The 25,785-nt window shown below is 43.0% G+C and overlaps 3 protein-coding genes across 3 annotated transcripts; all 3 read right to left on the bottom strand.

The window, feature by feature from the left end:
• Positions 1-177: 177 nt before the first annotated feature.
• Positions 178-3,810, bottom strand: nppa (natriuretic peptide A). The gene is made up of 3 exons (XM_042099554.1): positions 3,633-3,810; positions 1,426-1,741; positions 178-438 (listed from the first exon to the last, which is right to left on the bottom strand). Exons 1-3 carry the CDS (start codon positions 3,744-3,746, stop codon positions 434-436), a joined length of 435 nt encoding a protein of 144 aa, XP_041955488.1. The 5' UTR covers positions 3,747-3,810; the 3' UTR covers positions 178-433.
• Positions 3,811-5,692: 1,882 nt separating this feature from the next.
• nppb (natriuretic peptide B) lies at positions 5,693-6,756 on the bottom strand. Its single transcript, XM_042098191.1, has 3 exons — positions 6,548-6,756; positions 6,097-6,403; positions 5,693-5,940 (listed from the first exon to the last, which is right to left on the bottom strand). The coding sequence occupies exons 1-3, from the start codon at positions 6,665-6,667 to the stop codon at positions 5,927-5,929; spliced, it is 441 nt and encodes a 146-aa protein (XP_041954125.1). The 5' UTR covers positions 6,668-6,756; the 3' UTR covers positions 5,693-5,926.
• A 2,727-nt stretch (positions 6,757-9,483) lies between these two features.
• On the bottom strand, positions 9,484-10,605 carry nppal (natriuretic peptide A-like). The gene is made up of 3 exons (XM_042098524.1): positions 10,486-10,605; positions 10,015-10,316; positions 9,484-9,774 (listed from the first exon to the last, which is right to left on the bottom strand). Exons 1-2 carry the CDS (start codon positions 10,567-10,569, stop codon positions 10,023-10,025), a joined length of 378 nt encoding a protein of 125 aa, XP_041954458.1. The 5' UTR covers positions 10,570-10,605; the 3' UTR covers positions 9,484-9,774; positions 10,015-10,022.
• Between the last annotated feature and the right edge of the window lie 15,180 nt (positions 10,606-25,785).

Below are 25,785 nucleotides of genomic sequence, written 5' to 3'. Positions count from 1 at the left end.
TACTCACCACATACAGTACACATACGGGTTCTATGCTCGAATGTAATGCTTTTTCAGAGCATCAACATGCATCCACGTGTTCTTGTTGAAAGTGTGCTTAATGCCTATGAAGAACTCCCCGGAGGACCCGGCCATCACATCCCTGGACACTTGAGGTACAAGACAGCTCCCAGTAACCAGTGTTTTCCATTTTTATTTGTCAGGAAAAGGGGTGGGCATACAACAGAAACATGCTTCGACAAGACTAGAAACACAACAGGGGAAACAAGAATCAACTTCCACCCCTCATTCTCCATACGGACAGTCCAGTACAGTATGAAATAAGACAAATAAAAATAGCTGAACCACAACACTGGTGCCATGTGTGTTGTTGTTGTTTATGGATCAAGTTGATTTCGTATAAACAGAATCCAGAGTCCGCATGGCCATGTCCTCAACCTAAACAGAGAGAAAACATACATGTATGAGAACTTACACAAGTGACATGATGTGATGAGTAAAAGTGATATGACTTCTGAATTAATCAAACTAATTCATGCATTCAGGGTTGAAGTGCCATTATCATTTTCAGAGAAAATGATGGTTTGGTTATTTTAAAAACATTTACATGAAACTTATGTTGCTACTGGAGGCTAGAAGGTAATGAGCCACAATATTCTTTTGCATGTGGTTCATTTAAGCTACATGGTGACTGAGTGTAATGCCTCAATCACCATGTCTACTTTTAACAGAAATGCCCTCCCCAGCCTGGTTGCATCACTTCCTTTGGCCTATGGTATTTGATTGAGTATAACTATAAATTATACATAGGTTCCTTTAAATAGTACATCATTTAAGATGATTTGTATTAAAATAAGGCACCTACCCTGTATTAAATGTATCTATTCATGAAAAGCTTTCCAGCTCGTCCTCAGGATGCTCAAACAGTGACTATTCAATGCACCTCCTGTATTATACTGCACTGTAAGACTGTGCACAGAGAGCCACTCACTAACATGATAGGTGTAAACTACCGCCACTGGTAGCCCACAGGCAGCATGTGCTGACTGATGGTGGCCGTGGTCCTGATTCAGCTGAGACGAGTGAGTACCAAATCAGGACTTGACCCCATTATTCCAGATTCACTAACGGCTCCATGGAAGTTTAGGCTAGGCTGGCCTGGCTTGTGTATTGGTGGGAAGGTCACTCCACAGGCAGGACCCCCCTAGGCCTCTCCTTATCAGCTGTGTACTGTTGTGTGTAAATGTGGCGTATGACGTCAGCCATAACTGAGATACGCTTCAAACTCTCTGCAGTATTTTCTTTTTCTTCCTGAACTGTAAATTGTGTAGAAGGACAGAAACTTCTGTGAGTGAGTGTGCTGAGCGAATCTAGACTCCGATAATAAGAGTCACTGAGGCATTATGTGGTGGTGTTTTGTGGTACCTCGGCTCGTGTTGCAGCCCAGTCCACTGGAGGTTCCGATCCGGTCCAGTCGGCCGCCGAAGCAGGCGGAGAAGCTCTTGCTCCGGGCGGCCATGAGGAGGTCCTGCAGCCGGTTCCTCTGGTCTTTGATGGTCTGCACGTTCTGGGCAGGTTCCTCTGGCAGGCCTGCATCTTCAGGCTGAGGCCTGGGACTTTCCTGCTGCCCTGCCCAGCCCTGGGACACCTGGCCGGGGTCAGCCTCTGGGCTCAGCTCCTCGTAGTCTGGTCCCCCTCCTTCCACCTGTGCCAAGGTGTCCTCCAGCTGCTGTAGTAGAGTCTGGCCCACCAGTCAAACACCACACACACGTTAGACAGCAGAGGCTCGGGGAGGACAGGGCATGAAGATACATGGCATAGAGTAGCTTTCACTTTTAACAGGTGTGCGATGTTGCTGACATTAATCATTAATAGAAATGTTTCTGTAATTCTGAATAACAAAACAAAGTATTGTTTTTTTGTGGCTTATTGTTTCAGCTGTTAGTATATTTTACTAGCCTGACGAGCCAGACCCACATTAAAATGTAGGGTCTGGGCACTCACCGTTCGCAGTGCTCAGTTCGAGGGGTGGGATAATTGGTTGTTTTTCAAATTCTCTCTGCACGCAATAGGACAGCGGCAGCGCTATGAGTCCCATGCGTTTCCCACCAGCAGAGCTAGTTGGCTAGTTCAAACTTTTGCCTACTTAATAAAAGCTTAACTCGTGTCACACTGTTCGCCAACAGCAACATTATCTTATTTGTTTTCAAGTAGCAGGGAATTCAAGCCAAACCGTTACAACTCTGCCATCAATCATTATGTTAAGCCCGCCTAACAACTATATACACGATTTGATTGGCCTGATAGAAGTTTAATTTTTCGAGCTCACAAGCCAACGGAGAGTTACTAGACTAGCCCTGGCAGCAAATTTAATTTAGGGTGCCAGGGTGCGTCTAGATTTCTAGGCTAATATTTTACCTTTGAGGATCAAAGAATGTAAGCAGACCTGACATTGTGAAATAGTTTGGCATACCTATGCATCTATAAGACACTTTGAAAGTAAACATATTTCTCTGTGTCTCTCTCACACAATCTCTCTCTTTGTTTCTCAATCCCTATCCCTGTGTGTGTGTGTGTGTGTATGTGTGTGTGTATGTGTGTGTGTGTGTGTGTGTGATCAATCCTAAACAAAGTAAGAAAGAAAATCACAATCAGCTTCCTTTTGGTCTTCAGTAAATGACAGAACTAGCACAGAAGTCAGCACCATTTTACTGAAGCCGTAAGTGTGTCACACCAGCCAGAAGTGAGTATTTGATCTTAGCTAAAAGATTTAGTTCACACAACCAGCAGTAGTGGCTGGAGGTTTGAGTGCATTGTAAGTCTTCCTGTATGGCCACATTGTCTTGATTGAGTTCTCTTGCTTTGATGTCCTGTGTTTATTCATTGTGAGCCAGGCTAAATATTTAGTACCTTATTACCTTGGCTCTCTCTGTCCCTGCTCTCATATCTAGATGTTGTCTCTGCCCTGTTTGGATCACATTCGGTGTAATTAAAGACGTTTTTTTTTTTTTATTTGTTTGGCTGCAATAAACAAGGTAATATCCTCTTCTGATTGTCCTCTTCCAGTCTTAATTAACTATTTTATTTGGTCTTTGGATAACACAGATTACGTACTGACTGATATGACGATGAAATCTATTCCCCTCGTCTGCTCCCTGGAATATGAAGATTTTAACATCATGGCTCACAAGTGGAGAGAGCCTGACCTTTAATAGTACATTGGTGTGAACATCATCTTCTTCTTCTTCATACTATTCACTTATTAACACTATTCATCATTGTCTTTCTCTTCATTTTCTTCAGTTTTTAGATTCTTTCTCTCTCTCTCTCTCTCTCTTTCTTCTCTCCTTTGTCTACCTCTCAGTGGGTTGGCCTTTATTTACTTGTTTTGGCTAGATGCCCTTCCTAAATATCATACAAGTTAATGCCAGCCTCATTCACTCCACAGCTGTTTAGATCCCACCACCACTACTCACACACACACACACACACACACACACCATCTCCATGCTCCTTTAGCCTTTCTGTCACACGCCAGAAGCTTCTCGTCCATCATCCAGACCAACTCTTTCGCTGTCTCTGTCATTCTCTGCCTCCCCCCCGTAGTTCCCAGTGAAAGGAGTCTCTCTTACCTTTAGTTTAGCCAGGTTGTTAGCTGGGTAGGGTCTGCTCAGGAAGTGAGCCATCACAAGCATCTGTTGACAAAGCAGAATCAGGATTCCCGATAAAACTATTAGCCGGACCATGGTTAGTGTCTCTCCCTGTCGCCGCTGTTGCCCCGTGTCTCCCACTCTCTGGGCCGTCGTTTGCCCCGCAGGGGGCTTTTATAGCGTAACCACGGACACTCGTTTGTTCACTGTGTCATCTTTTCAGTGAGTGCCTGAAGAGCATTCTGGCACCTTTCTCTGATAAGAGCAGTGGAAGATTTCCTTTTTAAGTGGCCCATCAGGAGGTTTGTGTGTGTGTTTCAGTGTGTTTCTGTGTGTGTGTGTGTGTGTGTGTGTGTGTGTGTGTGTGTGTGTGAGAGAGAGAGAGAGTGTGTCTGTCTGTGTGTTTCCGTGTGTGTCTGTATGAGTGTGTGTTGTGTGTGTGTGTGTGTGTGTGTGTGTGTGTGTGTGTGTGTGTGTGTGTGTGTTTAGAGTTGCTGTCGTGACGCCCCAGACACAAACACCAGCATTGTGACCCCAGGATCAGTATTGAGAGGTGAGCTCACTCTCCCTCTCACTCCTAACACGAATGCCTCCCATTCCCCACATACCCAAACCTGCACAAGGCTCAAGGGCTATCTTCACCCCAAACTAAACATAGCACACTGCCTTACAATCATGTGAGTCTAATTATAGTCCCTGGAACCATTGCAGACTATTGGTTTCAGGTATTGCTGATTGTCCTATTGCTTTTGATCTGCTTTATCACATAAATCAGTAGGCTTTTGCTAGTGTTTTTAAGGCTACTGTAATTTCAATCTGGAGATTATGCAAGTGATTACACTAATAACTCAAGCCCACCTTCATAGCCTAACTATTGTTCCACTAAAAACTCAACCCCACCCCACCCTTAAAACGAAATTATTATGCTAGTTATATGCTGTATAACTTTATGAATGTCTGTATAACATATTGAATACTGTATAACTGTATGAATTACTATAAAGTGGTTCTCAATATGGAAGTCCATAAATGTTCCCAAAAACATGCATCGCTCAGCCTTTTAGACATTCATGTAAAAATAGCACCAATGCTGTTCTTGCAGTGTTGCTGTTAGGCTAATAATACACTGAACTACTATTTGGGGCAGGGCTAAAAGGCCACCGTAGCATGTGACATGTATTGAACACATCATCCCCAGTTCACCTTAAATTCATTACTGCCATGCTGATGATGTTTATTGGTCATTGGTTCAAATGGTGCTTGGTATATGAGAATAAGAACGTTATACAACAGACACAGAGTCAGTAGTCATCATGTTGAGTTGGTTTTACCCTTGTTTCCACCACCTCTCCCACTACCATCTGTCCCACGCTTTTTAATGGGTATTCTAAATTATTTTTATTCACTGGCAGCCTAACTATCTGGGATGAATTCTCTAAGTACACCCCTGCTGCTACATTTTCAGGTTATCCGTTCTGCATGAGAAAGCATGGTCTGGAGCTCATTGTACTGTGTGTGATTGTGAGGCTGTTGGGTGAGATGGTGTGTAGGTTTGCTGAGTCGTTACACTTCATGGGAAAGGGTTGCTGTTGTTTTATGTTAAGTTTTGTGGTACTTTTTTCATTTTTGGACTGAACAAACAACAAGCCTCCAGTGAACCGATGTGCTTGTGGCAAACGATATCTCTGTAGATGGCCTTATCGGCTGCTTCGCTGTCCGTGGTCCTGAAATCACAGCTGCGATGATAGCCACGAGAAAACTTCCTGCTGTCGCATACTTTTGTTAGTTTACTCTTTAACAACTTCTACTTACTATTTTTTGTTAAGTCAGATGTCAATGTTGCGTGTTTGACTGTTATAAGATCAACTCAGTATGATAAGTTTAGCTCCTAAAGTTGCAGATTTCTAATTGCCAGCAAAGCTTATAGACGCCATTGCTATCATGACTGAAAATGGCCATCATCAAAATAATCTCATGAATATCTCGTGTCAGAATAGTAGATGGAGATATTAAAACAAAGCAGTCAGTGAAGAAACTACTTATTGTTGTAAGTTGTAAACATTTATTGAATTGTTCGTTCTGACCCATAACAAGTGCTGTAAAGTAAATACAGTAAAATAAAACAATCAGTTCATGGTCACACGTAAGCCTGGGCATATATAAGAAGATCACAACTTCAGTTCAATAAATATCAAAATAAATATGTATAAATATGAATACAATTCCAATTCATGATATGTAATGGCGTAATCGCTTCCAGTTTCTCCATTAAGACTTCATCTTCTCCGATCTGCAAATGTGAAAGAGCATAGAAAACATTAATATGTAAACATCTGACAATGTCATGTCTATCATAACCATCATGACCATCATCAAAATGTTGTAGGCCTGTTGGATGTTTACTATTATTATTATTATTATTATTATTATTATTCCGTTAACTTACTTTTGCGTCCAACAGTGTTGCATCCCAGTGAAGTCATAGAGCCGATCCTATCCATGCGTCTCCCAAAGCATGCCGAGTATCTCTTTGAGTCGTTCCGGACGGCCTTCAGGTCGCGGGCAGAAAGAAACTCTTTTACGTCAGCTAGACTCAGTCTAGGATGCTGGGCACTCTGAGCCTTTGTGTAGTCCTCTTCTTCGGGTAGCGACATATCTTCCAAAGGCACTTCCGCATCCCTCTGTGCAGACTCGCCATCAGTGGCAGCTGGTCTCTGTTCAGGAATAGAGTCCTCCAATTGGCGAAGAAGAACCTGTTGCAGACAATAACTCGTTAGGTATAGCACATATTTTGCATTTACATCCACCCAGAGAACAGAGTAATTTGGCATGTCTGTCATGGCAGTTTCTTTCACATGATCCCCCGATATGTAGACGTTGGTAGATTTAAGACTTACCTTTAAGATGTCCACATCTTCACTAGATAAGAGCTCACTGGGTACTACTGGATGCCCACTCAGCAGGTGCAAGTTCAGGAACGCAAGAAGGAGAGTAATTGGAATGTTGAAAAGCTGCATTTTCTGTATACGCTATTATTTTAAAGACCCGGAGAATCTTCTGTAGTCCTAATGTCTGCAATAGTAGTAGCTGTTTTCTCTATGCCTATGCTGCCAGGCCACTGTCTTTTATACTGAAAAGTCTGACACTCATAGTTATGCGAGGAATGAAAGCTGCATACCGACACCTCATAGCGATAAAGGGCCCTGTCGGAAATACGTCCTTATTAAGCTTTGCCGTCAGTGATAAGACGCATACCTGACATCGTCATCCCTATACTCCTTACGGCCGCTATTACCAGTATAGCCTACGTTTCACTCTGGCAATCAGTGCGTTACGTGGCTGGCGCCGCTTCTCTTGGATCAAGGGACGTACACGTTAGGCGCCACAGCGCAGGAGATATAGAGAAAGTGAAAGGCAGGGACATCTTGCGCACAATTACTGTACTCCAGGAAGTTGATTTTGACATTATTAAAGTGACTGTATGACTAATGACTGCATTCTTTACTCATGTGTTATATCCAGGGTTCATAATTGGACAAGCAGACAATGCTAGACAAGTTGTTTGAGATTATTGAAATCGTGTTGGAATTCGAAAGTGATGCAGTTTTCCAGTAAGGTCGATAACGGACCTAAAAATAACTATTCCGAACTCTGTGAATGGGGAATCACTTAGCAGTTAGGTCATTCTTGTTTGGCTCGGTGCCTGGTGAAGGATTCCGCGGTCCCTTCCGTGGACAGAGATAACATAATTAAATTGTCCCTTCTCTGTTCGTTCCCATCAGATCAAAAAGCTGGGGGAGGATATACAGCTATGTCTTTGGTTGATTAGGAAAAAACATTCCATGGGGGATGTGCATTTCCCTGCCTGTTACAAGCACTCTAGAGAGTCTTATCAAATTGACAAACGAAATATCTATTGTACCAGCTGCCTTTCCAATTGCTCTATGTCGCCTTGGGCCTTACATCCTGTGACTAAATGGATAGGCCTAACTCGATACATTTGCGCATGGAACTCCGCCTCCCTGATGATGTGTTCTGTTTGCCCACGCAGTCAATGTACTTGTTCCGTTCTCCATCCCATAATTAATGGTATTTTGTCATGATTTACCATTTTAAAAAGCCAAATTACGTCTCCTTCGTAAGTTTAATAGACTGCTTTTTTTTACATGGATGTATTATGATTGACATGTCTGCAGTGATGCAGAGAAAATGGTATAGGCTGAATTATAAATCAATGCGTAATTCATTTCTATCAGGAATGATGATATGTTTTGTTGACAAGCACTTATGATCATGAGTCAGTGATGTAATTGTTCATATCCACATGCAGACATCAATAACGCATCAGACTTTCATAATACTTTATATCGTTTTATTGCTTAGGAATGTACTTACATGAGTAATTGATGAGTGCGTAATGGCATCTTTACGCACGGCGCTTGTGGCCAGTAGCTTGAAGCCTATGCTACATCAACGCCAAAAAAAACCCTGACGATAGCTTTTAAAAATCAACCACAATTGATATGAAATTCTGAACAAGATACATCAAAAGGCAAACTCTCCCCGGGTGCATTGTATAGGCTACTGTTAAAATGACAGACATATGCACATGTAAACACTGTGTGCTCTGTGTGCACATGTCTGCGTATTCTATCAATGCTGTTCTTAAAGGTACTCTGGGTAACATCACTTCTGTTGACTTTCAAACAAAACAGAGAGCTAGCTCGCTACTTCCTCCCCCTCCCTCCCGTGCTGCTCCCAATTGAATCTCGTCTGTGATTTGCTGGAACAGTTTGTTATGTTTTTATGGGCTAGGTTTGCCCAGGTTGTTTTTCTTGCCGTTTTTGGAGCCTGGGCTGTCCACAAGTTTTTTAACAGTGTATTCAGGACACAGACAGCTAGCGGTTGGTTAGGTGGTGTTTGCAGTAAGTGACATAAAATGTTTAGCCTAAAATAAATGTTACGTCTTTATTATTTTTTTGTACACTTATTTTCCAGCGGTCTCTCTGTTGTGTGGGCCTTAATGTGTGGGATCTGCACGCTGCGATGACAAACCTCTCTGCCTCTCACCTTCAGAGTGTCCAGCTCTTGGAATTTGTCTTTCCAGTCCACGGGGCTGCCTCGCACCCATATCTGTGCTACAATCAGGATAAGACATCCAGCAGAGCTGAGAGACTTGGCCATTGCGTTAATCCTCAGGGGCGTGCTACAGTGTGTGAGGTGCGTGCGTGCGTGGGCGCTCCGCTTGTGGGGTTTGTAATGAGTGTGAGAGCTTATGATTATGATTTTTATATCGTTCACTCTCGGCATTATCTCTTTCACTCCTCATAGTGTCAGAGATGAGCATGGCATGCCAGCACCTTTTAGCGATGAGTGCTGGAAGTGGCGGCTCAGGAAGAACATCCTTTACAGAAGTACTGAGCATGATTGATTGGGCCCTGTTCAACAAAGACACGACACACACTATTCGAACTATTCGGAATATTTGAGCTAGGCATGGCATACCGGTCATTTTTGTAATTGCCCGTGTTTCATATAAGGTGTGATAAGATCATATGTGTCTAATGGTGTTCGTGAATTTTGTGATGCGAGCTAAGGGATGTATCGAGGCTTTGGGGACGTTCAGTAACGGTCCGCATGTCAAGCATCCTGTGGCAGAAACACACAGCTAAAATCCTTTAATGAAACAGTCATTCTGTGGTGCTGATTATTAATTAATTTGATTAATTGTGTACATCTACGTAAAATCTAGGAAGTTAATTTAATTGTAGGTTATATTAGAGCTGTATCTCTCCCTGCTTGTACAATAATGCAACAAAATAAGTAGAAGCAATTTTATTATGCAAAATATTTATTTTACTGGGTTACACTCAATTCCAGGACTACAGGTCTCAGCAATGAAATAAATAGATAAATAGATAAAACAGTTCACATCAGTCAATGCCATTAAAAAAGTATGTACATCTCTAATGCCATTTGATACAACAAATGATATCTCAACAAAAAATAACCGAAATTAAATACTCCAAAGAAAAGTTGTAAACGCGCTTCCAATGTTCCACCTGGTCACTTAGTCCTTCTGCCCGAAGACTTCAAGTAAGGGGCAAATCCTTGCCATTAGAACCTTCAACAATGAAACAAGATACAGTCGTCGTCAGCGAAACGTCCTTTATTGCCCACACCAAGTCTTCTTGTAAATATTTAACATATCCTGAACTTGCAGTATTGCATTAAAACTATGTTTACAGGAATATAATATATCTTTGTACAACCCATTATGTCATAAATTCGAACATACTATGACACTACATAATGTAATTTTAATTTTGTCTCAAATAATCCGACTTCATAATTTCTAACCTACCTTTTGGTTTAGCAACCCAAACCGCTAAAAGAGCCTATTCTCTCCAGACGCACGCCGAAGCAGCTGCGCAGTCCGCCCTTCTTGAATCGGCTCCAGGATCGCTTGGACGTGGATAGGATGTCGTTGAGGAGGCGCGCGAGCGCGTTCTCCTTGCCAGACATAGCGGGATCTCCCTCTGCATTCTCCCAGGGATGCCCCGTTCCCCCCGCACTGTAATCGCTTTTCTCTGGGCTCAAATCCTTCCCATCCACCTCGGATTCATTCAAGTCGAATGCCTCGTCCTCTAGCAGCTTATTCAGATTCTACAAGAGGAAAGATTAACAGAAGAAGGAAACAATGAACAGTGTCTCTTACACAAATCCTGAATGTCTTTACTCACTCTAAAATAATTTAAAGGAACCAAGAAGTAATTGAAACCCATAATCCCAAACATTAACTACACAAAAAAGGGACAACTGTCCTCGAGCTCACCTGTAAACTAGATATCGGTTTAGCCCCAACAATATTCAAAATCAGAAGCGAGGATAGGCAGAGGAGAGAGATGTTTGCAATCATGTTGATGTTGTTTGGTCGCAATGCTGTCGTGCGCAATTAGACGTCTGGTGCGCTTTACCAAAACCCCCTTCCCCAGGTGCGCTCTTATATACGCCCGGCTTTCGTCACCAAGGCTGGAGAAAATGATTAACTCCGTGACTCAGGAGGCGAGAGAGTAAATGAGAAACATTACGCTCGTTTAACCGAGGAGCCCACATCAATTGACCAGGTACTAACGGTGACGTGAAGGGGCTTCTCTACCCAATTGCGCTAAGTGGAGCGAATCAAGTGCAACTGCCACTCCAAAACCAGCGCCTCGTGACCAGGTAGTCTCGAAACAGGGATACTTCACTAAAGTGGCAAGCTAGTGAGGAGACAAATAACTATCCAACGGAAACCTGTCCGAGGCTAGTTTCAGCTAGTTAAATGTGGCGTTGCGCATCTCATGAATCTATTTTCCTTTCTGTCTACATTTAGCAACCTTTACTCAATCTTTAACTACCTTCTTCATCACCAGGTCAAAGTGATCGTGAACTTCAGCCCCTGCGTTTTGGATGTCACTGATATTCTATAAATGAATGATAAACGTGTCCTTTGAATCATGTTGGACGAATATGCATCAACGTTACTCTATGCCATATTCCCAAATCCCAAAACTACATAATTTGCAATATCATCCTCTGGCACTCTGTAGGTGAGCGCAGGAGACTGTGATGCTCAGAAAGACATGGGTTGTGAAGGTGAACTTCTCAGTTCTCAGTTCAACTGATGGATGGACTGGAGGGTCTCTCTTTTTTCACATGCTTTTATTAGTTAATAATGCTTCCTGCTATTCACAACTCTACCTTTGTGTTCATGATTAATTTGATCATCATTCTGACATGGGAGGCATGGACCAGGAGGGAGAAAGAACGTGTGTATCTTTGAGAAAGGGAGAGAAATTCAAGATGAAAAGCATGTCTATACACCAAGAGGCTTTGTAGGAAACTAAAAAGAATGGAATATTGCTGTCTATACTGAATTCTGCAAAATAAAAGATAATTTGTTTCCATGGAGACCAAAGTACATCACTCAAGATAAGAATACCCTTGGGATATGAAGAAAATGAATTTGCTGGAAAGTCAGGGAATGGCTTAGACAGTAGCCTCAGGTTGAACGCTAGATACAACAATATCATTCCAACCACTATTAAGTAACAATTCAGATGAAGGCCTGCACTTTATCTGTAGGCCTTTTTGTCTTATATCAATGAAACATCTTAAGGATATAACCTTAAGACTTTTATGTTTCATGTTGGAGGTCCCTTCAGTGACCCCTCACATAAGTGGAATGGTCTGTATGATTTGATGGGGGGGGGGGGGGGGGGGGGGGTTTCATGACAGTAGAATGAAATTCATTGTCCGAATATAATGTATTTTTAGTCCGTTTATCATTGGTCTGACATTGGCCTGCTAGGAAGCCAAATACCAGCTAGAAATAAGCCCCGAGGCCTTTTGACAGGCTGTATTAGAAAGCTATCTGGGAGAGGCCTGTCGTTTCTGTCCATTTTCCAGGGAGTGGAGCAGGTTTAACCCTTCTGACGTTTTTCACTTAATCATTGTTTCTGGAACACCGTAAAGGCCATGAGCTCAATATGGTTTGTCTTGCAGTCGTACTTACTTACTGGCCCTCAGGCTATGAATTCACTGATTGTGTTTATGCTGTGTGCTGCATGTCAGGGCACTTGCGTGGGTCAGCCTGAGCCGGGCAAGACTGGGCGGTGGCCTGTCCCTCCCTCTGCAGAGAACCAGTGCCAGGGAGTGACTCCGTGTGGCGATGTACCATGTGCCGTACCATGCCATTCCTTGCAGGCACTTCTGTTTGCTCTCAGTGAAAGGGCAAAGGGACAAGAAAGGCCAAAAATGCCTTTAGCTCAACAAACTTATTCAAACTCGACTTAACTGCCACAGATTCAGTGCACTTCACATATTATGTTCATTTCACTTTTTCAGTGCTTTTTTACACGTGTATTTGGGTATAGGGAATGGCGATGCATAGAAATAACAAAACTTAGTCTTTTGTTTGGGCTGGCTATGTAGAAGCATGTGAGTCAGTTGGAGGAGAATGAGCTGTTCAGAACTCGTCCCTTCATGATGTCAAGCAGGTGAGCTTGTTGAACAAAACCAACTGAATTTTAAATATCTTGACTCACGAACTCACGCTCACGATAGAAGAACGAAAGTACGGAAGTTTGTTATCCTGCAAGCTCGGGACATTTAACTGAGAAATGTCGAAGCAATACCATCGTGCAATAGGCTTGTTTGTAGAGGAACAGGCTCCCACACAGGTACTTCTTCTGTTTGGTATTTAACGATATAATAGCGACACACATAGTTCCCCAATCACAAAGTTTATTAGCTGAGAACGAGGAATCCAAGGCCAAGATTTAGACACAAAACACAATACACACGGGGCATGTCAAGAAGACACACACACTACACCAACAGGGGAGGTCGCAGCCCCCCACACAAAAAGGATCACACATGAGGGCAAACTATAAGGGAAACATGTTACACTAAAGACACTAACTTTACACTTATAACTTAAGAGAATAACGACATAAACCCTCCAAATGTTCGCTCTCATATCCCTGCATGCCGTTCGCGGGAGAACGCTAACACTGTCTTTTTTGGGGTCTTTTTGCGCCGACGCTACAGTATTTTTACCAAAGTATGACACAGATATTTTATTAAGACCTCAATAAACTATTTAAACTTGTGGACAAACCATAATGAACACATTTATAAAGGCTATAAACAAATAAAGCCTCATAAAGATTGACAAGTCGACTTTTTACTTCCTATTACATAGTTTTTTACAAACGGTTTACTTCACAGTCATGACTGCACTCATTAAGCTGTAGGATAATATTGTATTAGCCATTACAGCCTGAAATATCACTAATACATCCGCTGGAAAGTTTCTTTTTAATGCCATCATTGTTATTATAAAAGCAGCTTGATTATGCGTAATGATACTTAAAGGTGTAAGGGCTTATCATTATAAAATTCATACATTTTGTGAGCACATTTAATACTTTGTATAAATACAGTATAAACCTAAGTCAATCATTCTGTCAATCATTATGATTTCCTTCAAGGCTACATAACACTTCATGCTGTCTACACAGTAAGGTTGTAGGCTAATCCACCCCTACTGATGATTCTGTCAGAATGTGTTTGTTCTATATCAAAAGAGTAATTCTATGACTTTTTTAAAACACCCGTATCTGACTGAAGAGTTTTTGCATGTGACTTGACAACTCTGCCTCCTTTGCCACCAAACCCTGCCCTTTCAAAAGTAGTTGTATTTGAAGCTCGCAGATGCTGTTTCACCTCGGTTTATCTGTAATTTTTCCTGCTCTTTCCTACCGTCCTACTTCGTTATCATCCATTTTTCTGCCGAACGGCGATTCAAATCGGCAGCGCACACTGTTCACTGTGCAAGTATTTAAAGGTGCAAGAGTTAATTGAGACGGTAATGAGAACCCATCAGGTCTCCAAATCGTTTATCTCAGTGACGTTCTGAGCTGTGGGAAATGTCAGCAGTGTGAGCTTTTTTATTATTATTATTGAGAGGTCGAAACCTTTTGTGTTTATTACCGTTAAGTACGTCATCGCGTAAATATGTGGTGCTGAGGGAGTTCATAGCAGTGAAATATGTTGTCTTATGGTCGCCTATCGTCTGTTTCACTGAAAATGATAAATTCTAAACGAAAAAACAGACAAATGTGCCTATTGCATCACTCCATTTGCAACAGCCATGTTTTCCCTTACTAAGGACTTGCAGGTCATTTTAATTAGCCTACTTGGTGGTTGCAGGATGTTCAGAAAACTAACTTCAAGCTTTACACTGCCCATTTAAAAGAATGACTATTGGATATGTGAAACTCGAACAACTCCATCCAAATAACAGACTGATGGCGCACACTGACACAAATGTTCGTGTTTGTTGGCGTTTGTCGGGGCAGTGTTCTTGGACCTTCAAAAGAACATCCAGGCCAGATGGTTTCGGAACAATTCTGTTAATAGATTGGCCATAGGCGTCAAAACGGCTGATGCTGAAACGCCAATTAATCAGTCGCCTCCCCGCTTGCGTCCCGCGGTCCAAATTTGTGACAAGGACGTTAATCGCTCTTCATGCCCCTCTCTGTCAACCCCTCGCTGCTTCGTGTGGAGTGCTTCGGGGTTGGGGGTGAGGGGTAGGAGGCAGACAGGCGTAGTGCGTCCTGGAGACACATGCTCTGCTACTGTTTAGGTGTGTGTGTGTGTGTGTGTGTGTGAGAGAGAGAGAGAGAGAGAGAGAGAAAGAGAGAGAGAGAGAGAGAGAGAGAGTGGCAGCTGGCTGACAGTGGGAGCTGGCCAATCATAATGCAAAATGCCAGAACGTGTTTATACCTTGGCTTATACCTTTCAATTCGGACCCTGTTGTAATGTTATTTGACTAAGTTCATATCGTTTCGTTCACATTGTAATATAATTTAGTGTATTTGTATTTGGCCCAGGTCCCCACAGTCTTGCTGATAGAAAGGCTGGTGATTTGGTTTTGTCCGTATGTCCCGGGACATATCAATCAATCAGTCAATCAAAATTTATTTGTATAGCACTTTACAACAACAACCAGTAGGCGTCCAAAGTGCTTCACACCAGAGAAGGATAAAAACAGCATAACAAGCAGTAAAAAGATTGACATATAGAATTACATAAATATAATTATCACACCACTACTGCGTATTAAAAGCCATTCTAAACAAGTTGAAAAGACCAACGTCTGTAATTGTCTGAATATCAGGGGGCAGCTTATTCCAGAGTTTCGGGGCAGCAACCGCAAAAGCCTGCTCACCCCACCGTTTGTACCTGGACCTTGGGACCTCTAACACCAATTGGTTAGAAGACTGTAAAGACCGGTTGTGCTCACGCAGGGTTAACATCTCGGATAAATATTCTGGGGCCAGGCCATTAAGGGCCTTAAAAACAAACAATAGCATTTTGAAATATATTCTAAAATGCACAGGGAGCCAATGTAGTGTGTAAAGAACAGGAGTGACATGTTCGCGTCTAGGTATATTTGTTCAAAAGCGGGCAGCAGCATTTTGCACAAGTTGCAGACGTGAGATGGATGTTTGATTCAAGCCAACATGCAGGGCATTACAGTAATCCAATCTTGAGCTAATAAAATATGTATTGATTATGAGGCATTATCCACATTTACTGTACACAGAGGAATACATTTAATCTAACATTTAACATGTTCCTCTCTGGAATTAACCCATGACCATGGTGTTATCTTGGCCTAACCAAGTTCAAGTTCAAGTTTCACTTTATTTATCCTTAAAGAAGAAAATGTAGTGTGGAGCAGGATGTCTAAAACACATACACAGAAAAGCACCACCAGATGCCAACAACATTGCAAACACAACATGGCACACACCAATGGCGACACTCCTTCCCCCAAAACCAATGACAGCATCCCATTGGACAGTACACAGGTAAATCTGTCATAATTAACACGGACAGGAATAAATAAATAAATCACATACTGTATAAAAGATTCAAGAAATGTCAGTCAAGTTAATTCAGGTTCCTAATAGCCACAGGAATAAAAGAATCCCTGGCACGTCTAGTTCTTAACATAGGTAGCCTAAGACAGCGACCTGAGGGGATCAGATTAAACTCCCCAAAGAGTGGGTGATCAGGGCAGTTTATTTGGTTAGCCTTTCCCCTGACCCTTTACCATATATATGTTGCAGCAGTGCTACAGTGCTGCAGTAACAGCGACACAGAAATGAAAGAATGTGGAAGAGTTGGACACTTAGACAGATACACTGGCTTTGTAAATGAACATAAGAGTAAGTTAAAGAGATGGTTATGTTAATAGTTTAATGAGGGATGTTACAGATGTTTGTTGTGCAGGTAAGTCTGGAATAGTTGATGATGATGGTGATGATGGTAGTTATGGTCATGGAGCAGTAGGCGGAGGTCAGTGTGGGTGAAAGGCGTTTTTGTGGTGGAGGAAAGGAAGTGGTCACTGGTCATGCCCACTCAGCCTCTCCTCTTAGTGACACATCTTTGCGTCAGTCTCTCATCCGAGATGTACCGGCCTGTGCAGTCGTGCACCTCCGACGTGGCCCTGGTCTGTCTGTCCAGCTTCCTCCTGCCCAGTGACATTGCCATTGCCTCATCATCAGCACCATGCCTGTAATTTACCAACAGCAAAATGATTAACACTGGCGTTTAACGGAAGAAGAGTGAAAGTGAGTGCATCCTAGACGATAAAAACTCAACTCTGACTGGACCGTGTCTTCCTTTCCACTCCTTTGGTAAATCATTACAGGCCGAGGCTAAAAATGACCGAGTTGAAAACGCCTCCGTGCATGCAAATGGAGAGGTCACGGTCGGGATTTAACCATTAGCTCAGCGTGGACTATTTTTAGTCAGCACAAACACTTGGTCGCAGGTTACCTCTCTTCACAAACTCGGGAGATATGACATATACAGTGCGTTTGCTGCGGCCCAGTGATTAATAAAGTGAATGGTGACCAGGGCCCGTGGCACGTGGTTGAGAATAGGATTGGTAGCCGGGGTGTGTAAAGGTCAGGTGAGGCACATGGCGGTTTCATTAGAGCTTGGCATTTTCTTGTGCTGCCCTGGCCAGAACTGTCAGATTATGGGAGGCTGCATTTGCCCATAAGTCTAGGACAGTAAACAGCGCTTTCCTGATTCACCTTTTATGATATGTAGAATTCTCTCTCTCTCTCTCTCTCTCTCTGTGTCCCCTCTCCTCTTTGTGTGTGTGTGTGTATGTGAATGTATGTACGTATAGCAGCTCGTGTCAAATATGTGTGCCAAAAATGGAGTAAATATCATTTCCAGATGAGAGAAGCGGAAAGCAACAGATCAACAACGTCCAGGTTTCCATGGGAGCCACATCGCATCACTTCCTTCAGGAAGTTGAGGAATTCTGTGGCTGACATGTCTGGTATCAGTGACAGATAGCGGCTAGACAGCGTTAACAGGGATGATCCAGATGCTCTCCGGGGGCAGATAAGATGACATTCCAGAAACCATTGCTTCTCATTGTCTCCTCTTATCAAACAAAAAACACACACACACACACTCTCTCACTTTCTCTTTCTGTTCATACCATACATACTCAAAATTTCCTGAATTCCCGCATTTTCCCAAAGGCTTCCCCCCTGACATTCAAACACACACACACACACACATACGTGCTGTATCTTCTACACGATTACATCATCTCTATGGTGCACAGGGGGATCTGACCCAAAACATTCCAAGTCACTGACATGTCCCCAGACGCCATGTTGGTTGTAAGCTCTTTCGTATCACCCTTTCCAGAGATAAGTCTATATTAGACCCGTCCGGAGACCCTTGCATTATATTTGGCAGTAAGCGTGGCTATGATTAGCCAGGATGCCTCAAACGGTACAAGAGTTCCTCTTGACATTGCTGTCAAGGCGTCATCTTGTGGTGTCGTTCCAACCCGCGCGGCTCATTCACTTGTCAGGAGTGAATCTGGTTGTGAAATGAAGGAGGTGTTTTCACAGATGACACCATGATCTTCAAGTAGACGTACAGTAAGTTTGTACGAAACACTTGAACGTAAAGTTTGAGCCAAAAGTAAAAAGTTCAACAGGCTAAGTAGGTTTCAGGACAGATTTATACAAATGTCAGTGCTTCGCTCATGACTTGATTCACTATTTCACTGTTCACCAGAGGGCCTGGAATGGATCCATGTGTATTTGCATCAATAACTGACCTTTATGAAAGAACACTGTGGTGTAATAATTCTTAGTGATATCACAATTTCCTCTTTACAAAACCACGGTGTGCTTCGTCCCATGACTGTACTTAAGCACAACCCAAAACTCTTCCATGATCATGTTTGCAGCGCCTACTCAGACTGTGTTGTACAGCATTGACGTGACAGCCAGTGATCCCGAAACACCAGCGTTAGGGAGCAGACTTGGCGAGGTGTTGGCTAAGCGCACTCTATCTGAGTGTGTGAGGCCAGCTTCGGCCAGCGCAGGAGGTGTTAACGAGCCTGAATGCAGGTCAGGTGCAGTGGACAGAATGGCTGGAGGACAGAGACTTTACATTGTCCCTCGAGACTAGCTGTTCCCAGCACGTCAATGAATGCAGCGGCACAGATCCTCTTTTTCTTTCCCTTAGGCTGCCTTTCCCTTCCTCCATGAGTGTGTGTGTGTGTGTGTGTGTATGTGTGTGTGTGTATGTGTGTGTGTGTGTGTGTGTGTGGACGAAAAAGAGGGTCGGAATGAGAGTGTGTATGTAGTGGAATTGTATGTGTGTGTGTAGTTTTCTTTGTGTGTTGTGTTGGCGGTGTGGAGTTAACCATCTCCCTACCTCTCCCTGTGCTCATTGCTTTCTACCTGCTGACAAGGCACACTGTGTCTAATGCTCTGTTCTGTTTTACTATGTGGGGAATTTTATCTGACTCGAGTTTCTTAAAATAATAATAATTGGGGACACTAAAGAGTTAAGTGCCTTTTAGACCATGTTTTTAAATACAATACATGTATAAAAGCTTTGTTGTACATACTGTGTATTTCTAAGAGTAATGCAGTGTACTCTTTGAATATATGCAGTAAAGTGGTTTCTCTATGGCTCTGGCTGACATTCCACTCTAAAAGCTCCAGCAACTGGTCTCCTCAGTTGCCAAATGTTTAGTGTGTACGGTTAAAAGAGAAGGTAGGGCAACACAGTGCTAAACATGCCCCTGTCCCAACATTTTTAAGACGTGCTGGCATCAAATGAACATAATATTTTCCAACAAACAATAACATTTCTGTTTCAGCAATTGATAGTCTTTACACTATTCTCAATCAAATACATGATTTTACTGCATTTTATGATGCAAATCATAGTATTCATTCTGTGGCTATTGACATTTTACAAAGCGCTCCAACTTTTATGTAGAATTTTAGGGATGTAGAATATATATTTTGTGTGTGTGTGTGTGTGTGTTAGTTGAGAGTTTCCTTTTTATGTAAATGCCCATGTGTTTGGCACAGTGGGCTTGCTGTCCTCTGGCGGTGCGCTGGCATCATTAAAAAGTCTTTAGCGCGCACACACACCCCTCCTGTGCTCACTCCTCCATGCTGCGGCCCGATAACTGCTGCCTGCAAGGACCGGAAAGGCCTCCTGCGTCTCTCATGTGTGTGTGTGTGTGTGTGTGTGTGTGTGTGTGTTGTAGTTGTTTGGTTTTTTTTGTTTGTTAGTGTTAGTTGTTGTGTACAAACACTGTGCTCCACTTCATCTTTACTTTTTCTCTCGTTCTATATTTTGTTATTTTTTGTCTTTTGTTATTTTTTGTAAAATATTTTGTATATTTATATAGGTCTGTGTGTATGTGTGTGTGTGTGTGTGTGTGTGTGTGTGTGTGTGTGAGAGAGAGAGAGAGAGAGAGAGAAAGCATATGTACAGTACGTGTGTGTGTGCTTGTGTGCCTGTGACATCAGCATGTGTGTGTCTGTGAGCAAGTGAGCATGTGTGTGTGTGTGTGTGTGTGTGTGGGGCCTTTCTCTGTAATAATCTTTATTGTTTTCTTGCTTATTGTTTTCATGGCATTTCTATTCTCCCCTCTCTTCTTTAGGACCTGGCTTGGACCGCTGAGCAGCTGGACGTGGTTGTTAGCTGAGCCATGTTGGCTCTCTGATGCAGCTGGACGTGGTCATTAGCTGAGCCATGTTGACTCTCTGATGCAGCTGGACGTGGTCATTAGCTGAGCCATGTTGGCTCTCTGATGCCTGCGATTACAAGACCTGGAGCCTATTGCACAAAACTAGGATAAGGGATTAAGCCGGGATATCTTGGTTATCCTGGCTCAATTCATCCGTGATCCAGTTGCACAAAAGCGGGATAGGGGGCAGCAGGATATGTTATGGTATAAGTTACCATGGCGATTTATTCTGTGGAGCTAGCCTGCTCCAGACCAGGCTAAGTTCCAGGATCTATTTAATCTCATCCCTTATCTCAGTCAGCAGTCACCACAAACGAAAACCAATAGTTATACCACTGCCCACTACACATTGTTATCACATATACCTAGACCCACGGTCATTATTTAAATGTTTGTGATCATTAAATAACTTTTACATACTCGCCATTCCCGACCTGTCATGCGACAATGTGACGTCATGGGAGTGCCTAACCATGGTGGTGGCGGCACTAGTTGCAATATTCTCCTAAACAGAGGTGTTGCTGTTTGTTGCTGTTGTGAAAAGGCTATCGCTACCTACTTCACACCGTAGAAGAAGCAATGAAGCCGCTCTAGTTGCCATGGTGAATCAGTGAATCTGTGATCGGTGGCGGGGTCTATTTGAGGGAGCTATGAGCGCGCACTTATCCAGGATAGCTTTCACCTGGCTTGATGAATCCGTGTCTGCTCATCCTGGCTTGCTCGTTGTGCTACCAATTAAGCCTGTACGCTCTTGTTTTGGATTCATTGAGCGCAGCTCAGTAACTTATCCCGGATGTCTTAATGTGCAATAGGCCTCTGCTCTTTGTCTCTCTGTGTGTGATCCACATGCAGTCACACTCTGCTTTGGGATTAGCTGATTACGGGAAAAGTGCCAATTGTGTTATCGAGGCTCCGTCTCGGCTTGCCACCAGCATTTCATTCCATCACATTGTACCGAAAACCCTTTGCAGGCAAATACATAATATATAGAAAATATTATATGTACACATAACATCTAGAAATGCATAAAATAATCTATGCATTTCTATATATTATGTGTTTGTGTTTGAGTTTTTTTGTGTATTTGTTATCCTGCACCACACTGCATGGTGTAGTGCTACCTTGTGGTGTTCTGTCAGGCACTTTTTCGCCCCATGCACCACAATGCCGTTTTTTGTTGCTGTGGTGTTGTTGCGTCGGGTTATCTTCTGTTGTGGATGCGCGGCGTGTTGTTGTGCGGCGTCGTCACCCTGAGGCGGGGTGGGTGGTGGCCCTCACGGTCCCCAGGCACGCTGCCTTGTTTGGGGTGGAATGCGCGCTGGGCCCCGGGAGCCAGGCTCCTCAGCCCCAGGGCTGAACCTCTGATAGCACAGCGGGGTGGAGGGGGGTGGCAGCACATGAAACACCCAGCCAATGGGATCACCAATGTATTGTTGTTATTGTCATATGCATGTATTTGAGCTGTGTGTGTGTGTGTGTGTGATCTCTGAGTGGGTTACTGGAGGTAAGGGGGCTTATTCTGTAGTAATGTGCTCATGACAGAAAAGCTCAGCAATGCATTTCCCAAATACATTTTTATGTATTGAATCTGATCCATCAAAACAAATAGGGAATGTAAATGACACCTTTATGCTTTGGCACTGAAGTGATTTGCTCTGGTTCTCTGACAGTTTAGCTTCTGGCTACTGGTTGGAGGCAATCACTTCCACCCCATCACTATGGTGACGTAGTGTCATCATTCCTATGGAGACCTATACTGCATATAAGATGACTGCATTTAATAGCCAATAAGACCCTCAATCTCAGGTGAATTTGGGCCATCACACTGGCTCTCATGGCATCTGAGACACTGTAGATGGCACTTGTTGCCCTTTTGTAGTGCAATTGTCTTTTACGGCCGCATTTTGGAAAAGCTTCTATATTGTATTTATTTATTTGAAGTCATTGATATTGACACACACACACACACTGTTTGAGCATGCAAGCATATGATGATGCAGTGGATGCTCTCTTCTAATGAGACAATAGGTGTGTGTATGCACTACAGTATGTTTGTGTGTGTGTGTGTGTGTGTGTGTGTGTGTGTATCCAGGTTAGTCATGGTGGAAAGTGTGTGTGTGTGTGTTTGTGTGTGTGTGTGTGTGTGTGTGTGTGTCCAGGTTAGTCATGGTGGAAAGTGTGTGTGTGTGTGTGTGTGCGTGTGTGTGTGTGTGTGTGACAGGAGCCTTGAGGACAGTTGTATTATGTGGTTGGAATGTGGCGTGTGGCGTTCCCACTAATGATTCCCCCAGTCTGCTACTCCACACCTCACAGCAAGAGAGAGAGGAGGGAGGACAGGGTAGAGAGAGAGAGAGAGAGAGAGAGAGAGAGAGAGAGAGAAAGAGAGAATATAGCAGATGCAGAAAGGAAAGGAGTGAGGGGAAAGAGAGAGAGAGGGAGTGGGAAAGAGAGAGAGAGGGAGTGGGAAAGAGAGAGAGAGGGAGTGGGAAAGAGAGGGAGTGGGAAAGGATAAGTGAGAAAAAGAGTCAAAAGGTGAGAAAGACACGACAAAAACAGGACTGACTGACAAAAAAGGAAATAAGATAGATAAATAAAAGAACTGGTAGGGGCATTTGTTGTCAAGATGTTCTTACATAAATGGAATCTGACAGGTCAGTAGTAATCACTCAGATATTTGACAGCACATTAAAGACAGACTGCAGCTGAGTTATTTTTTTTAACCAATGCTTTAACAAGCAACAGCTCTCTCTGTCTCACCTAGACTCTCCTCTAGATTCTCCTCCTTCTCTGCCTGAGGGGGAGTATTCTTTTCCTCCTTGTGGAGAGATTATGCACTTGTTCATACAGTGTTCCATTACCCTGAGTCACGGGGTTGAGAGCGCCGTAATTGAAATGAGGATGCTGGCGTATTGCACAGTGGGGGTCAAAGGTCGCGCGCCGTGCAGCTGGCGATGCCGTGAGAGCTCCTTACGGTCGATGCCATTCAGTGGAGCATTACCTCTCAGGAGAGCTCTGACAAACACCCAACTCAGAGAGGGAGAGAGAGAGAGAGAGAGAGAGAGAGTGTGGGGGTGTGTGTGTGTGTGTGTGTGTGTGAGACTCTCTCTGACTATATGGATTAATGCCCCCTGCATAACCATGGATCTTGGATATTGACTTTCATTTCCTAGCTGTGAGGATCCATAAGTTTATATTTACACTTAGTCGTTTACCCTTTATGAAAAGCTACTTAAAAGTTAAGTACCAGGCAAGCAAATTGCCAACCAAGGAGAAGCCACTGAAAGCAAAGTATCACAAAAATATTGTTCAGTTTGGCTGGACTGGACTGCCAGACAGCAGGTCTGTCCAGCCAAACATTTGTCTACTCTTTCCCCTCCATAGCAAAGTCAATGGTGATTTATTTTAAACTGTTCATATCCACATTCCACCCTTCTGTGGTGGATATAGTTTGTCATGGCCACACACACAGATTGCTATGAGGGTGGCTGGCCTGGCCATACATCTGTGTATAACGGCCATGCGTGTCTATCAGAGAAATTAAGAGAATTGTGTGGTAGGAGCAGGCTTCACTCATCTCTCCTCAATGTCTCTTATTCGTTTTTTTTTTTCCAAGCACACTGAAGTAGGCGCTACACCGAAATGAGCCTGTGCAATAAAACGTGCGGCCTTTTTCTTTCTTTCTTATCAGAGAAATCGTACCACTGACTTGATCACTGTGAAACATTTAGAATGTGTATTCGTTTTGTGTGGCTGACAAGTGTCAAAGTAACACCAGCGCTGTGTATCTGAAAGCTGATGCTTAAGTTATGCTGCCACCTACCATATGAAATGGGTACTACTATCAGGGACATGCTTGTATTGGCATCACTGTGAACATTTGTAGCTGCATTTACATTCATATTCATTTTGTGCATCTCATTGAACTTTTATCAACATCATACTGAATGGATATCTATGTATTTATTCATATTAAACGGGCACTCTTTACAGCATTTTATACATACATATTAATATTTTGTGTGCCACGTTTTTATGCTACTCGACGTGACTGTGTAGTTTGTCATTTGGGGACAAATAAAGTGTTTAAAATGTTGTTTAAAGTTGAATTGAATTGAAATAAAATGAATCGAGTCTTCAGCCTCTGACCATCTGCCTGCCTCCATGGCAGTAATAGCAGGAATCAACAGGTGGCTGACACATCAGCACATCACCAAACCAATATCACTCCTCCATTCTGACATTACGCTTCCTATTCATAATTGGTCAATGTAGCAAAAGACCTGGTTGGATTTCATCATTAGAAGAATCATTGTTGGGTTTTTTTTGCCACATGCAGTGTAAAGGTAGCAGTGCTGTGGCCTGTTTTGTTGTCATTGGAATTATTGCACAAGAGACATGTTATGCCTCTTCCAATTTATTTCTTCTTTCTCTCTCTCTCTCTCTCTCTCACACACATATTTTCAAAATGCTGACGGCTTGAAGTGGACAAAGACCACAGCTCTGTCAGTCATATGACGCCTGTCCTGTCCACCACACACCCCTGGGTGTGACTGGACAGCTCGCTCTGTGAGTGTGTGTGTGTGTTTGTGTGTGTGTGTGTGTGTGTGTGTGTATGTGACAGGGTAAGGTGTGATAACTGCTGCCCTACTCCCATCGGTCTCCTCTGGCAGCCACATGGTCATTCTGTGACCACATAGGTTGGAGGTGGCATAACGGCGCTTTTTCAAAGCCGTGAATACATCACATCTCAATGCCCCGCCACCCAGTGCCATTCCAGGAATTGGGGATTACGTGACTCTGTGACCTGTTTATTTGCGCTCATATGCAGTGACTGATTGTGGATTTTTTTTAAAGCAATTGGCAGTTCCTCACATTTGAATTTGTACCTGTGAAACAGTAGTTAATACGATAGTTACCAGGATTTGGGGGTTCACTGTATCTGCTTACTTTTAAGTTGTCTGGTGGGATTAAATCAATTCACAGTAAAAATGTCTGCAAACTTAAACCAGTATTACTGTAATGCCAACCTGGATGAATAGCAAGCACAGTGAATGTGAGACAAGTATGCCACCTTGTGTTTATATAGTGAAGTGTGCTGCTTTGCAGAGAATGAACTTCAGAGAATAGAATCATGCAGTGACTGCTAGAGTTGTGTATCTTGTTGTTTAGCACCTGGCAAATTTAAATTTGGCTGGAGTATGTCACAACGTTTGATTGCTCATCACAGTAATGTCAAGGCATTAAAATGCATTTGTGAGATATAGATATTGGAAATTGTCCAGTAGTGCACGGTGACATCTTTCCAAAGTTCTCAGGATTGAATTGTTCATGATTTGGCTATGATCCAGAAATGACAGTCCAGGATGTCATCCACAAGAATAGGAGTTCCTCTCCTCTTCATCTTCAAACACAAATCACGTTTTTGACAGCCCAGATGGCCTTATTTGGTTCCCATTGAATTGGCTGGTAAGTGCCTTG

Source organism: Alosa sapidissima, chromosome 7 (genome assembly GCF_018492685.1).
Source record: "Alosa sapidissima isolate fAloSap1 chromosome 7, fAloSap1.pri, whole genome shotgun sequence".
NCBI lineage: Eukaryota > Metazoa > Chordata > Actinopteri > Clupeiformes > Clupeidae > Alosa > Alosa sapidissima.
This window is presented reverse-complemented; position numbering and strand designations above follow the sequence as displayed.

Bases quoted from the DNA above. Each gene is read 5' to 3' on its own strand.
- nppa (XM_042099554.1), bottom strand. From the start codon at position 3,746: ATGGTCCGGCTAATAGTTTTATCGGGAATCCTGATTCTGCTTTGTCAA. The intron at 1,742-3,632 runs GTAAGAGAGACT...CTGGTGGGCCAG, and splicing joins ACAACCTGGCTAAACTAAAG to ACTCTACTACAGCAGCTGGA.
- nppb (XM_042098191.1), bottom strand. From the start codon at position 6,667: ATGCAGCTTTTCAACATTCCAATTACTCTCCTTCTTGCGTTCCTGAAC. The intron at 6,404-6,547 runs GTAAGTCTTAAA...TGTCTGCAACAG, and splicing joins AAGATGTGGACATCTTAAAG to GTTCTTCTTCGCCAATTGGA.
- nppal (XM_042098524.1), bottom strand. From the start codon at position 10,569: ATGATTGCAAACATCTCTCTCCTCTGCCTATCCTCGCTTCTGATTTTG. The intron at 10,317-10,485 runs GTGAGCTCGAGG...TTCCTCTTGTAG, and splicing joins AACCGATATCTAGTTTACAG to AATCTGAATAAGCTGCTAGA.